We start from the raw sequence: 14,138 nt of genomic DNA, 5'->3' as shown, positions 1-14,138 counted from the left end.
TGTTTTTTTTGTTTGATGTTTTTCACAGTGTACATAAATATTTTGGAGCAATGTTTTGCACTATTAAATTATTTTATTAGTACAAAAAAAACAAAGGAGAGTACCAGAATTGTAAATGTCTTTTTGTGTACACCCAAGTGTTTCTGGGGAGGAGGGGAGTTAGGTAGCTCTTCAGAGCGACCCCCTCCTTGATCGTAGATTACAGTGGTATTTCCCCTTTCGGGAAAGAACCAAGAAGATCCGGCCATCCTGTAGGCCATCTGGCAGAGAAAGGAAAAATTGTGTTGCATATCTCTTCAGGGAGTGCAGCCCGAAGAAAATAAGAAGGGGACCTGGTGTCCACCATTTTTGACACTAGGAGCACCTTCCTTTTTCTTCACAGTGTAGCCACTTACCTTGGGGCTTCAACAAATGTATGTCCTCTTTACCCATTGTACATCTCTGAGGAATATGATGGCAGTATGTAAATCAATACATAATAATGTAGATTACATAAGATATCATGATCAGAACCAAACCATCTTCAGGGTGGCTGTAGGTAATACTTATTTATTTGTAAGAATACATACCAGATATCACTTTTAAGGAACCTGTAGTACTTTTCTCCATCTCTCTTTCAGTTAACCTGTAAGGAGGTGGTAATTTTTCTGATATGGTACTACCCCTGCTCATCTCTAAACTGATGTGATAAATATCATTATGTATAAATATCTTATTGTATGTGGTTGTTACTTGGGATATAATGCGTTTAGATTTTTCTGATTTTATCTAGTTGTTGAACTCATTGATTTTTCTTTTGAGTATCATGACATGTTATCTAAGATAAGTGACTTGTATTTACAAATGTGTTTTACGTCGCATGTAAAATAAGATCTGATGCATTCAAATGAAAAATTAACACAGTGTAAAAACCCAAATTGTCCCTGAAAGGAACTGGATTACTAGACAAATATGAGCATCCTGAAAATTTAACCCTGTACTTAGTCTACGGAATTAGCTTGGACACCTTTAATGGAAATATTAAAAAATGTGGAGGAGTTAGCTGACTAATGATTGTCAATGTGTGCTAATTATTATATCACTACATCAATGTTTAAGATGACCTTGAGATGGGCACAGTACAGAACCAAATTCTACTATTCTAATAGTAATAGCATTGCGAAGCACATCACATAACATGCAGTTTATATATATACAACCTATTGATTATTTTTCAGATCAGAAAGCTTTACTGATCACCATACATGCCTGAAGAGAACTGTTTCTCTACTAACATGCTTAACATCTGTGTATTGTACATAATGACTGTTTCTACACAGAATCCACTTAGTAACACAATTGTATTGCCAGCATTCAAGTCGTTGAAAACTGTTTCTTATATTTCTGCTACGGCTGCAGACACTATATAATCATTTTAATTAGGGTTCCAAACAGCAGCTGGAACTGTTTCCTACTGACAAATATTTTGTACAAGTTACCATAACAAAAGCAATCAATATTCCCCACTCACAAAGCATTTTGTTTTTCTAATACTGTGTGGGGGTACCAGTTGTCAGACCAAACCTTAGGGTTGAGCAGCCCCTCCTGCCTGACAGGTGCCTCATTAATGGTGACTCTTTTGGGTTAAAATGCAAAGCAGTCCCACTGACTCTTCAAACTGAGTACTTTGACATAGTGTTGGGCTAAGCAATATATGGCCATATAGTGTGACGGAATCCCCAATATTTGTGCCATAAATAGGTGTTGGTTGAGTGGTGTTCACTGGGAAGGCACTGAATTTTTGCTTTGTCTTGTGTACAGATGTCACAGGTCATTATTGTTTTGGCGGCAACCTGGGAATCCAACTGAGTCACACTCAGTGTACCAGGTCAGACACTGTTGCAGGGTAGGACATAGTGTACCCAGAGAAGAGTACTTTGCCCTCCACCCAGTTCCCTTTCGGGTTGAGCCTTTTGGGTTCCAGCGGCCATGGGACTTTCTGAGGATCCTCCGAGTCCGGGCATAGACTCAAGGGTACACACTAAGAGTTCAGGATAAGCTGTATCAATGCCAATGTCTGGTTGCCGGAGTTCAGGATAGGCAGGATGAATGCTGAAGTCAGGTAGCCGGAGTTCAAGATCAAGCTGGGTCAAATATAACACTATAGAACACACTAGGATCAAATACACTATGACAGTGATTGAAAACTCGTCCATTTTCTTAAAAGCCAAGCACTCATTTTCTTTAAAAGCCAAGCACATAATGTATATAGGAGACTCAGTGAGAGTAAGCAGCTTAACTAAGGTTATTAAATTTGCATAACTTAACATTAGTGCTTACATCACATTTATCTAATTAGAAAGAAGCATTTTATACTAGCGTGCTGCCTTAGTAAATAGACCTCATCTATCTGGATCTAGTATATGGACTCCATATATTTGTATTTAATAAATGGCCCTCATAGTTCTGGATTTAAATAAGAGTATCATAACTTAAGCGCCATAAAGAAATGCATTAGAATATAGTGTGTGTTCAGGTGCAGATTATGAGGTTAAAATAATTAACAAAGCATTTGATTGCAGTGGCCCATAACTGTATTGATTTTGGCTGCAAGGAATGATAGTTAATCCATGAAGCCTACTTTATTATAAAGCCCTGTATAGATTATGAAGAATACGCCAGTTACCAAATGTGTAATGTATGCAAGCTTCAGGTTTTTTAATTAGATAAATATGACATGTAGACTGAGGTCAAAATCATTAATCTAATTAGAAATAATGCATTGTAGATGAGTTGCTTTTTAAAGACCTCATAAGTGCTTAAAGCAGGTGAAAAAAATGTATAGAAAAAAATATATATAAAAATATTCTGACAGGCATCATTTAAGTGACAAAATAGGTATACAATAAGGAAAAAGAACACATAAGCTAATCATAAACTTTTTGCTAAACTGGTTAAACTATAAATATGGACACTGTTTAAGACCTGACAGAATTGTTAAAATGAGTATCTATATTGCAGTTTGCTGAAATAAAGTATCATGTAATGATGTTATGTAGATTTGCAGTGAATATAGTTACTTTGCTCATTTCATAAAACAAACCCATAATGCCAGGAAGCGACTGGGAAAGAATGCCTAAAAAATGAAGGAAATTACCCCATTGCCAACTAAAAAAAAAGGCTTCATTGAATTTGTGTAAACTGGCGGCACTATGAGGACAATGGCTTATAAAGACATATATTAAGTATAATGTGTAAAGTCAAAGGGCACCTTGAATTGTACATGATATCATGTGTCAATACAGTGACAATCAAGCATTCTATTAGATTTCAAAAAGGTGATGGAGATCAGCAGTTGTTTAAAACCGTACTATGTCAAAATGATTTACTTACGTTATATGAAACTGTAAACCTCCTGGGTGCTATAGGATAACATAGACTGTTATCAGATCTGTGCATGACTGGTGCCTTTAAACATATAGTTTTAGGGATACCTAACACAGATTGTTCTAAAGGCTTATAATTATATGAATAAATGTCCATTACGTTTTTCCTGGGAAGAGTTGTCCAAATAGTTCATGATCCGGTTCGAACGTAGACACCTGTCAACTTTAGCCAATTCATAGCTGCCAAAAATTCCACATTTACCAATACAGTCATGGGTATCTGAAATGGGTGGGAGCAAGAGGGGGCACTGGGGAGGAGGTATTGGGGTGGGAGAGGGGCATGGCTGAAAACTAGAGAAGGGACATTCCATGTATTGTAACGTCATGTATTTGGACATAGTCACACAAGCATTAATGTCTTGGCGTGTGACGTTAAATAGTTGGTAATTATCTTATGAATAATGGGAAACATGGTGGTTAACAATTGGCTTAGTTTCACTTTAACTTATACACTGGAGAAGTAACTTGCATCGTATCACGGTGGCTGCTAGGCAAACACTCCAGCCAAGAAAGGCAATTATTCTGAGGCTAAATATGTGCCTTTTCTTTTTGAGCTGGTAATGAGCAAAACATATATTTACAAAACATATTTGACTGTCTCCCAGTGCACTGGTTCTACTAATGTTCATTAGCAGAATAATCTCACCACAGCAAAATGTCCGGCCTGGAAAAAAAGTGGTGCCATAACACCCAACAGCTAAGCTGATACTTTATGCATTATTGTTGCAGGTAAGTATTCCTTAATTAACTGTTACCACTTAGTCGTCTGAAATCTAATCTAAGGCATGCAAAGACAATCTTGTCACCCTCTTATTCAGTGTGCTTAATGTAATATGTAATTTAAGTAATTATACAGTTATGTTATTATATTATGATTATTATTATATTATACAGTTATATTTACGAGTCCAGTTATATTTATGAGTTTCAGTGTGAGGTTCTGCTTATTGACAAACAAGCCAAACAGTAATGAGTCATTAGTAAGTAGATTTGGAACCACATTAGGCTTCCAAAGCATCCATTATTTTCAAGATTTACACTTTAGGAACTAATATAACACTAATATAACACATCATGTCACAACTTTGTAAACAACTTAACAGCATTTAGCCTGCATACCATGGAAAGTGATGACCAAACCAGACCATATGACAGAATTTGTCCAATCCAGGCAATTGTTTGCAATTAAGCTACAGATAATAGTTCTGTACATTAGCATGACATCCTTCAGAGTCTTGTATTGTGTAGTCTCTCATTGACATACCTAGGAACTTGTTGCCTCTGACTAGTTGGAGCCTACCCTTGTGAGATGTGGCCAGGACTGCCCACTGATGTCTCAGGGTGGGGGTCCCGCTGATGTCAGGGGCGTTCCTGGTGATGTCAGTGGGCGTTCCAATTTAAAGGGGAAATGGGCGGGGAGTGGGGGAGTGCCAAGACCCTGATCCCGCGAGCTGGAGGATTCAGGTGCCGAAACCTTCCCTTTTAGTGAATAAACCACAGTAACAACAGCAAAAATATCTGTCTGTCTTGTAGTTTATGTTACACATACATATAAAAACATGTGACAAGATTAGCATCCATGTCAGCCTTACTTAATAAATATTTGACTCAGTTTTGGAAAATTAGCACATCTTTAAGACACAGAAATGTGTCAGCTGGTTGCACACCTGATATGTCACATTTAATGATTGTTTTGCATTTTGGTGACATGTTGCTTTCTATATCTGTATTTGTCTCTGACGGGTTCATATGTCACAATAGTATAGTACTGTTATGAGGGGCTGAGAAATAAGAAATACCGCTATATACTACTGTGGAGCCATGAGATTTATCCACATCTAGGGTGAGTCAAGCCCTCTTTGCAACTTCCTGCTACCTGCTACCGTTTTAAAACACTTCTATAATCCTTGATATATGTTTTAGCAAGTATATTTCATGAAGCTTGAAATTACCGGACATATTTTCCATTATGTTTATAAGGCAACACAACAGCTTTCTTCAGATAAGTGCTTTTTGTTTTTGTGGGTTTTTTCTCGTATAGGTAAAGAATGCATATACTTACAGTACTAACAAAGCACTCCAATATTTTGTCTCAGCTAGGATCAATTAAGACTAAGTATAGAGTAGGAATTCAGCCAAAAGGTGTGATTTTCCTTTTTAGCATGTATCAATGAAGTCTTTGTTTTTGTGTATAGATATTTTTAATTTCTTATACACAGTACAGCAAAATAACGTGTTATTGAGATTTACAGTTTATAGAAAAAAAAGATCCAAAATTACGTAGGGAAACATATGATCCAATTTCATCCAAGCTGTTTTATACAGATAATGACAGACCTAAAAAAGAAAAAAAAAATAACTATGCTATACATCATTTATAGCATCTCCTTGTATCATTCTTCCCAAGGCTGCATCAACAAATCAACAACAGTTAGGGAGAGATATATTAATGGGTAAGAATTTCCTTGTAGATTCTGATAAGAGGAAGTTAAAATAGTTGGTTCTTTTTTATTATTTTATTATTTTATTTTATTATTAGTTTATTATTTATTAAGCGCTAACATATTCCGGAGAACTGTACAATTTAAAGATGGGGTGGTTGATAAACACCAATTTACACATTTACAGATACACAAGGAGTTGAGGACCAAGGCTGTAATCTTGCCATATAGCCTCAAGGCAGTGTCATACAAAGATCCTTTTGGTACTGTTTTGGTCTGTGCCACAGTGTAATGAAAAACTGTAGAAGAAAAAGAAAAAAAAATGTTACCAGTTGGTGATGTTCCCAAAGCACTTAAAGGAGAAAAATCTTAACATTTTTGTGAATTCTGGTATATGCGCTAAGAATAATGTGTTTACAAAATTAAAATACACAATTTCTTTAATAAATATTAATATCATCAATATTTAAACATATGAATACACATATGAAAGACAAATAAAATTACATCCAATAAAATTGACTTCTTCAGATAATTTTAAACTGGCCCAACTATGCAAAAAATTGTAACTCTTTTCTGCAATCTTACACAACAATTAAAGTGTCTCAGGGTGGGGGTCCCGCTGATGTCTGGGGCGTTCCTGGTGATGTCAGTGGGCGTTCCAATTTAAAGGGGAAATGGGCGGGGAGTGGGGGAGTGCCAAGACCCTGATCCCGCGAGCTGGAGGATTCAGGTGTTGAAACTTTCCCTTTTAGTGAATAAACCACAGTAACAACAGCAAAAATATATGCCTGTCCTGTAGACAAGGATTAAAGTGTTTTGGAACCTCCCCTTACTATATATGTTGTAATCTGGGTTGCTAAATGGGAATATCCCCTTTACTTAGCCACTTAATGATCCCTGCAAGTGTGGTATATTCAGATTTGATTGCAGAAATATTGTATTAATTGTGTTCTGCTATACTGTTGGTATGGGACGCTCTTGGCGCTCTATCCACTTGTCATCTGATAGAGTATTTAAAATGTATTATGAGGGCTCTGCTTGTGTGTTAACAATGTTTGTAGCTCTGTAAATGTAAGCTAGTAATTTTTCAGTATACAAAACTGTAACAGAGAATTCTGGAAAAGCTGCAAAGGGTCATGCCACAGGGAGCCAGTTGAACTATGTTGGTGTACAGCTATATACTACAGCAAATGTTACATAGCAACCCTAATGGAAATTGTCCTTGTTAATTGTTTTATTCAACGATTGTAACTATGTTAAAGTGCATTGACAGTGATGCAGATGTGCGGGTAACAATGCACTTCACATTGCTGTGCACAGAAACAGAAGGAAACTTGATGTACTGAACTAGAAACCAATCTGTAAACAGATGTTCCTTATGTTAAAAATTATTAGGAATCACAATTAAAAATAAAATCCTCAGTGTTCGGCCTCGAGAGAATTTTGGGTATTCATGTGTCTGAGGTGTACAGATGGGCTTGATTAAAAATAACGCCTTTGTTTTCCACACTCACAAAGTTATTGGACCAACAAGAAACATTTGCATTCACGGATGAAATCCCCCCCCCCCCAGTATTTAATGGAATTTATCATAGCTTGCAAAACACAAAAAGCATCAGAAATTATTTCTGTATGAAATATTGTTAAAATTATTTGGATTAAATATTATTAAGAAGGGAGAAAATTCCCAATATCTCATGTCTTTCATTATGTGCAAAAGGTTAGCATTTTTCTGTGGTGATGACATTGAGATGCACTCAAGAGATACTCAAGAGATACTGGTTTGAAAGTGATGGATTTTTAGTGGAACTAAAAATGACTAGTGATGTTCCTTATAGATGTAAATAGATGTAATTTCTGTCAGCCTGCTTGATTGCATTAAAATAAATTGCTATGATTTATCTTGAATAGGCTTGGTGTGCAGATTTGTGGAGAAGCAAGAGAGGTCAAGGATGGCCAAAGAAGGCACACTGACACTCCACTGTGACACCTAGCATTATTGCTATATGTATACATACAGTATGTATACATAGGCCAGTGAATCTTACTTTCCATATAGAAAATCTTACATTTTGTAAAATCTTACATATTAAAAGATGGTTGTTTGAGGTCACTTGTGTGGTCATGTAAAGGTTGGGATTTAGAGGTAGAGCCCTTTCATTAGATGCATACAGGTCTGACTAAAGGATTAAAGATGTGTAATAATTTGGAAAATAATTATTTGAACTGTCATGGTTGAGAGAATAATGTCAAATTCAGGAACCATGCAAAAAAATATTATACGAGAATTTGAGATTTATGATAATGGAATATATGTGTTTTTTTTTTCTCTCACAGTGTATAGTCTGGGACTGGGATTCAAACGGAAAACATGACTTTATTGGAGAGTTTACGTCAACATTCAAGGAAATGAGAGGAGCAATGGAGGGGAGACAGGTATGTCAGATGTGTACCTGTGTGTGTGTATGTGTGTCTCTCGCTCTATCTATATATATATATATATATATATATATATATATATATATATATATATATATATATATATATATATATATAAACCCAAATGGTGTTCTGGTCCCTATTATGGTTGTTAGGGTTAATATTCAGTCCTTGGAAATCTGGTTGTTATCAAAGTATTTTATGTTAGAAATCTTGGAAAAGCAATGAAAAAAATATTTTATATATTATCCTACTTGAACTGTCTCAATGAAAACATGAGATTTTGAAGTTAAAGGTGTGTTCTCCAGAGATTAGAGGAGCAGCTGCTGTAGACTTGCCCACATACACGTTTGCCTGGCCTGTCTGCTTCTTCAGTCAGAAAATACATTACACAAGACTGATAATTGAGCTTAGGGGCAAAGGGGGAAACTGGCAGCTGCAGACTGCAATAATACAGGACAAATTGTCCTTGTTCTGAACTAATTAACTTTCAGTATTTCAGACATAACAAGGGAATCCCAAAATGCACTGTTTATTTTCAGTTATAATAAAGCTATACACAGAAGCTACTGATTACAATGTTCTAATGAAATGTCATTGCAGTTGCCACCTTGGCCATTTAAAACCACCGATGAATTTGAGAAGTCTGACAAATGCCTGGCAGTATGCAAAACCCATACACTTCACGCGCACTAAATACGCGTATCAATTCTGAATACTGCCAGGCAGCATTTGTCCGACTAACATTTAGCATGTAGAATTCATAAATGTTAGGCGTACCTGAGAGCTACCCAGAGCGCTCCCACTTCCGGAGGAGTTCCTTCTGAAAGGGTTGGGCTTGCTGCAAATGGTCAAGGAAGCAACTCGAAATGTCATCAATATCCTGGTAGACAGACTGAAAGAAAACTACAATATTATTTTTATATCATTTTAAATTAAAGATATAGTTTTCAAAAATATTTCTTGGGTTAAATTGGAATGTGAAACAACCATACAGCCTTAAATGATACATATACCCAGTAAATCAATTTTACTTTTGCTGAAAGCAAATCGTGAATTATTGTATGTGCAGATATCCAGAAAAATCTGGTGAAATTGAAACAGCACAAACCTACATTGAGGGGCATCTTCCTCTTGATGCATGGGAGATTAGGCAGTCCATGTCTGACAGGTATACTGTTATATATAAGGATGCTGACACCTGCTGGAAGGACTTCTATGGAGCCATGTTTAATGATTACATTTTGATTCTTCCAAGAAAGAAATGAAGTATAAATAAAGAAGAAAAATAAATAAATAAACTAGAAAGGGATATTGCAAAAAAATTTAAAAAATATGTTTTTACATACTTACATTCTTATTTAAATACTTATTTCAAAAGAAAGCCTTAACTTGTGTTAAGTACATCAAACACAGGAAAAGGGGGATCATGATTGAACCCAGAAGTGCTAAGAATGTCAAAAAGTGTTTGTGTTTAGGGTAATACAACTCTGTACTGAAGAGGTTAACAGCTATATTAAAAGGTACACTATTCAAAAAAAAATAACTATGCCACCAATGTAAAAAATGGTGTAAATGTTCCTTTGATCAGAGCTATCTGTGAATAAGAAATTATGTATTAAACACCCTTTAGTGGTATATTTAAGCATTTTATATATTTAATATATAATTAATTTGGATTATATTTCTTCATTAAATAGATACATACATTCCCTCCTTCTCCAAACATTGTTAGTGCTGTCTCTGGTGGGATGTATAGGTCACTGATTCCTGTTAGAGACAATTATTGTGAAATAATTGTGTGAGGAACCTAAATGTACATCATGTAACCACGAGAGCCATGTTGTTGACCTCAACTAAGACTTTGAGACTAAAAGTCTTATTACCATTACATAATGATCTACCTTTTCCACACCTGCTTAGGAGCTGCTAATAAGCTAAATGGAGGAGAGGAAACGTAATCTCAGACACTAGAGATGTGTGATGTTTTTATTTTGCATTGACAGACTGGCCAGACAATCCATCCAAGCTATGCCACATGAATTAATGCCTGAAATGTCAACATGTTAATGAAAATGTTTTTCTGTGTTTTGTTTTCCTATCGATTGTGATTGTCTATTCATAAAGGTGCAATGGGAATGTATAAATCCAAAATACAAAGTAAAGAAGAAAAACTACAAGAATTCAGGCATTGTAATCCTCAACCTGTGCAAGGTAAGACTTGCTATAGGCCTCATAACATTCCCTTGCTTCAAACTGAATTGTCAATATGTGCTGCGATACTTTTAGCCATACCAGAATTCTCCAGATTGTAGCCCCGAGGCTCCAGGTATTACAGCTGATGTTTTGATGTCTGGGTCAAGGGAGAAGTGTTTAGCTCTAGATACCCAGCTCAGTTCCTTTCAATTTCCAGCCTTCTTGTGGCTAGCCTCACCACCCCTGCCCCCTCCACCTCTATTTATGAAGAGAGAAAAATACCTTCAGGCATACATACAGTGCAACAATAACATGCTTACTTCACCCAGCCACTGTGAGACACACAATGCAACTGCCTTGGACCATTGAAATGTTATTAACAGTTGGCAGGTTCGTGGCTATTGCTCCATTCACTACACACACACAGTGGGCTGCTTAATTAGTAGTAATGAGCAAAAGGTTGAGCAGCAGTTGTAACACATATGTATCAGAATATCAGAATATGTATCAGAAATACACATACATCTCAAACACTCGAAGAGTTGGTCTTCTAGGTTGTTTTCAAAGCACCAAACAAATGTAATATTAATAGTTCACGAGCCTGAGCGTGGTGCCGGATGTGTGACTGAAGGGGGTTTCAAAGTAACCTAGTGGGAACAACTATGTCTTATTCCTCTAACTTCATTGCAATTTGGATTAAATAGGTTTATTAATGTTTTAAATATTTTATTTTTTAGTTTAGATGGTGGGTCCACATGTCTCAGTTCTTCTTCACCTCCCCTATAATTCGTATGCATTGTTGGCAATTTAAGTTCCTAAAAAGCCACTGACTGATCAGGATTTAATTGGATTCCACTTGACTAACAGACCTGTATTGAAGTCGGGCCACCATCTATACTGTGATATAGCTTAACTAAAACCCAAAGTGTTTCAGCCTACATCCAGTGTTTAACATAAAGCACAAAAGCAGCCATTTATAGCCAAACACTGGCACTAACATGCATCATACTGAAGAGCTCAGTGTCTTTAAACGTGGCAATCTCATAGGATGTTACCTTTTCAGTTTGTGAAATTTGAGATTGGTCTAGGGCCCTTAGTTCCAGTGAAGGTTTATGTTAATGCCATAGCATGCAAAGACATTTTGGACAATAGTATGCTAACAACTTTGTGGAAAAAGTTTGGGAAACGCCCTTTTCTTTTTCAGTGTGACTGTGCCCCAGTGCACAAAGCAAGATCCATAAAAGCATGGTTTGACAAGTTTGGTGTGAGGGAACGTGAGTGGCCCACACGGAGCCCTATCCTTAACCTCATTGAACATCTTTGGGATGGCCTTCTTATCCAACATCATTCCCTGGCCTCACAATTGCTCTTTTGGCTGAACGGACACAAATTCCCACAGACACAATCCAAATATTTTGGAAAGCCTTTCTAGAAGAGTGGAGGCTGTTATAGCTGCTAATGGTGGTCAACTCCATATGAATGCTCATGGTTTTGGAACGGCATGTCCAACAAGCTTATATGGGTGTGATAGTCAGATGTCCACATATGTTTGATCACATAGTGTAATTGCCTTTAGTTCTTTAGTATGTAATAGGCATTTTCTATTAAAAAGTTAAACAAATAAAATAACAATATAAGATCAGCATGTTTGAATGTGTCTCTTTTGTTCCCATTTCAAAATGTCTCATTTATTTAGTTGGTATTTTCATATCTATTATAAAATACGAATAATATTGAAATATGAACAATGGTGTGTATGAACATTGTTATTTAAAAAGTGCTTCATTTCTACCTTTCTTTCAGATACACAAAATGCATTCTTTCTTAGACTACATAATGGGTGGATGCCAAATACAGTTTACAGTAAGTAACTCTAGTGGAAACATATCTACTGTATCAACCAACATAAATGCATTATATATTTTTTACTGCCCTTGCTGTGAGGAGTAGTTCATTTTATTCTGATGAAATTCACTCTTATTGATCTATATCATATTGAGTAGTCATAGTCTCTTGGAAACATTTCTCTTTAACTACCGTGCAAAAGCGGATAAAAAAACAAGTTACGTTTATTTTTAACATTTAACAAAATGGAAAGTGAGTGAACAGAAGAAAAATCTAAATATAATCAATTTATTTATAGGGAGAACATGATAACGAACACGAAGGGTGCATTTTCGTTGTTCAGCCCGAATACCGGCAAAACGTACACAAAGACAAACACACACAACACGAAGAATCTTCGTGTTCGTCTTCGTTTACTAATCTCCCCGGTCCCTTCCCCACCTAGCCTACCTTATCTACGCAGCATTGCAGGGGTTAGAAACATAGAAACATAGAAAGTGACGGCAGATAAGAGCCATTAGGCCCATCCAGTCTGCCCAATCTCTGAGTACTTTCCTTTAATACTTGCCCTTATCCTATATCTAGCTTGGCCTTATGCCTATCCCATGCTTGCTTAAATGACTTTACTGTATTAACATCTACCACTTCTGCTGGAAGGCTATTCCATGCGTCCACTACCCTTTTCGTAAAGTAATATTTTCTGATGTTACCATTAAACCTTTGCCCCTCTAGTTCCTGGTTGTGTCCTCTTGTTGTGGTAGTATTTCTCCTTTTAAATAAACTATCTTCCTTTACCTTGTTGATTCCCTTTAAGTATTTAAATGTTTCTATCATATCCCCCCTGTCACGTCTTTTTTCCAGGCTATATATGTTAAGATCCTTTAACCTGTTCTGGTAAGGTTTATCTTGTAATCCATAAACCATTTTAGTAGCCCTTCTCTGCACTTTCTCCAATGGGAGCGGAAATCCGTAGGTTCGCGCGAGGAGTTTAAGGTCCGTGCGAGCCACTATATTGGTCGCCTGCAGGGGCCTCCTCTGGCATCAAACAGTGGGTTGATGCTAGAGGAGGCCCCTGCCGGCGACCAATAGAGTCACTCTTATGGACCTTTAACTTCTGATGGCGAAACTCCGCCTGGGGAAACCATTGGTCTCCCTGCTCCAAGAGTTAAAGGTCCATATGAGCGATTCTATTGGTCGTTCGTACAGATCTTTAACTCCTGGAGCGGGGAATCCAATGGTCTCCCCAGTCCAAGTTCTGCGTCAGGAGTTATAGGTCCATAAGAGTGACTCTATTGGTCGTCGGCACCAGGATTTTAAAAGTCTGTACGAGCTACTCTATTGGTTGCCAGCAGGGGGATCGTCTGCCATCAACCAATGTCTGATGGTCAGTCTGAGCCTAATCCTGATTGATGCCGCAGAAGTGCTAGCTCCAATCCTAACTTTTCCTGAGTTTACTGGCCCGCAGGCACATATCTGTAGTGTGAAATGGAGAGAAATTAAAGGAATGTGTGTGCAAAACTTGAAGAATCACCTTATCACCATAGCAACCAATGGAATAGCCCAGTCTTCAGGAATATTCCATTGGTTGCTATGGTGATTGTATAATGTTGTTTTTTTTTTTAAAAGAATACTTTATACAAAGTTTTTTTTCATTATTATTCTATCACCTGCAATACGTGGTCTGGATATGAAATGGATATTGTAGGATGCAAACATTACAATTCTCTTCCACTGCAGTTTTATGGATTATAAATTGAGCTAGGAGCATATTTTTTTATGAAATTCTTTT

At 36.8% G+C, this 14,138-nt stretch overlaps 1 protein-coding gene across 1 annotated transcript in view; it reads left to right on the top strand.

Annotated features, from left to right (window-relative positions):
- The window catches only part of CPNE4 (copine 4), a 126,702-nt gene that overhangs the window by 94,814 nt on the left and 17,750 nt on the right, over positions 1-14,138 (top strand). Inside the window, exons 8-10 of the mRNA XM_053466333.1 lie at positions 8,207-8,305; positions 10,436-10,522; positions 12,308-12,367. Coding sequence (XP_053322308.1) covers positions 8,207-8,305; positions 10,436-10,522; positions 12,308-12,367 — 246 coding nt within the window. The remainder of the gene's footprint in view (positions 1-8,206; positions 8,306-10,435; positions 10,523-12,307; positions 12,368-14,138) is intronic.

This window comes from Spea bombifrons, chromosome 5, assembly GCF_027358695.1.
Source record: "Spea bombifrons isolate aSpeBom1 chromosome 5, aSpeBom1.2.pri, whole genome shotgun sequence".
NCBI classification, from domain to species: domain Eukaryota; kingdom Metazoa; phylum Chordata; class Amphibia; order Anura; family Pelobatidae; genus Spea; species Spea bombifrons.
Note: the sequence above shows the minus strand (reverse complement) of the source record. Positions and strands in the feature narration are given on the sequence as shown.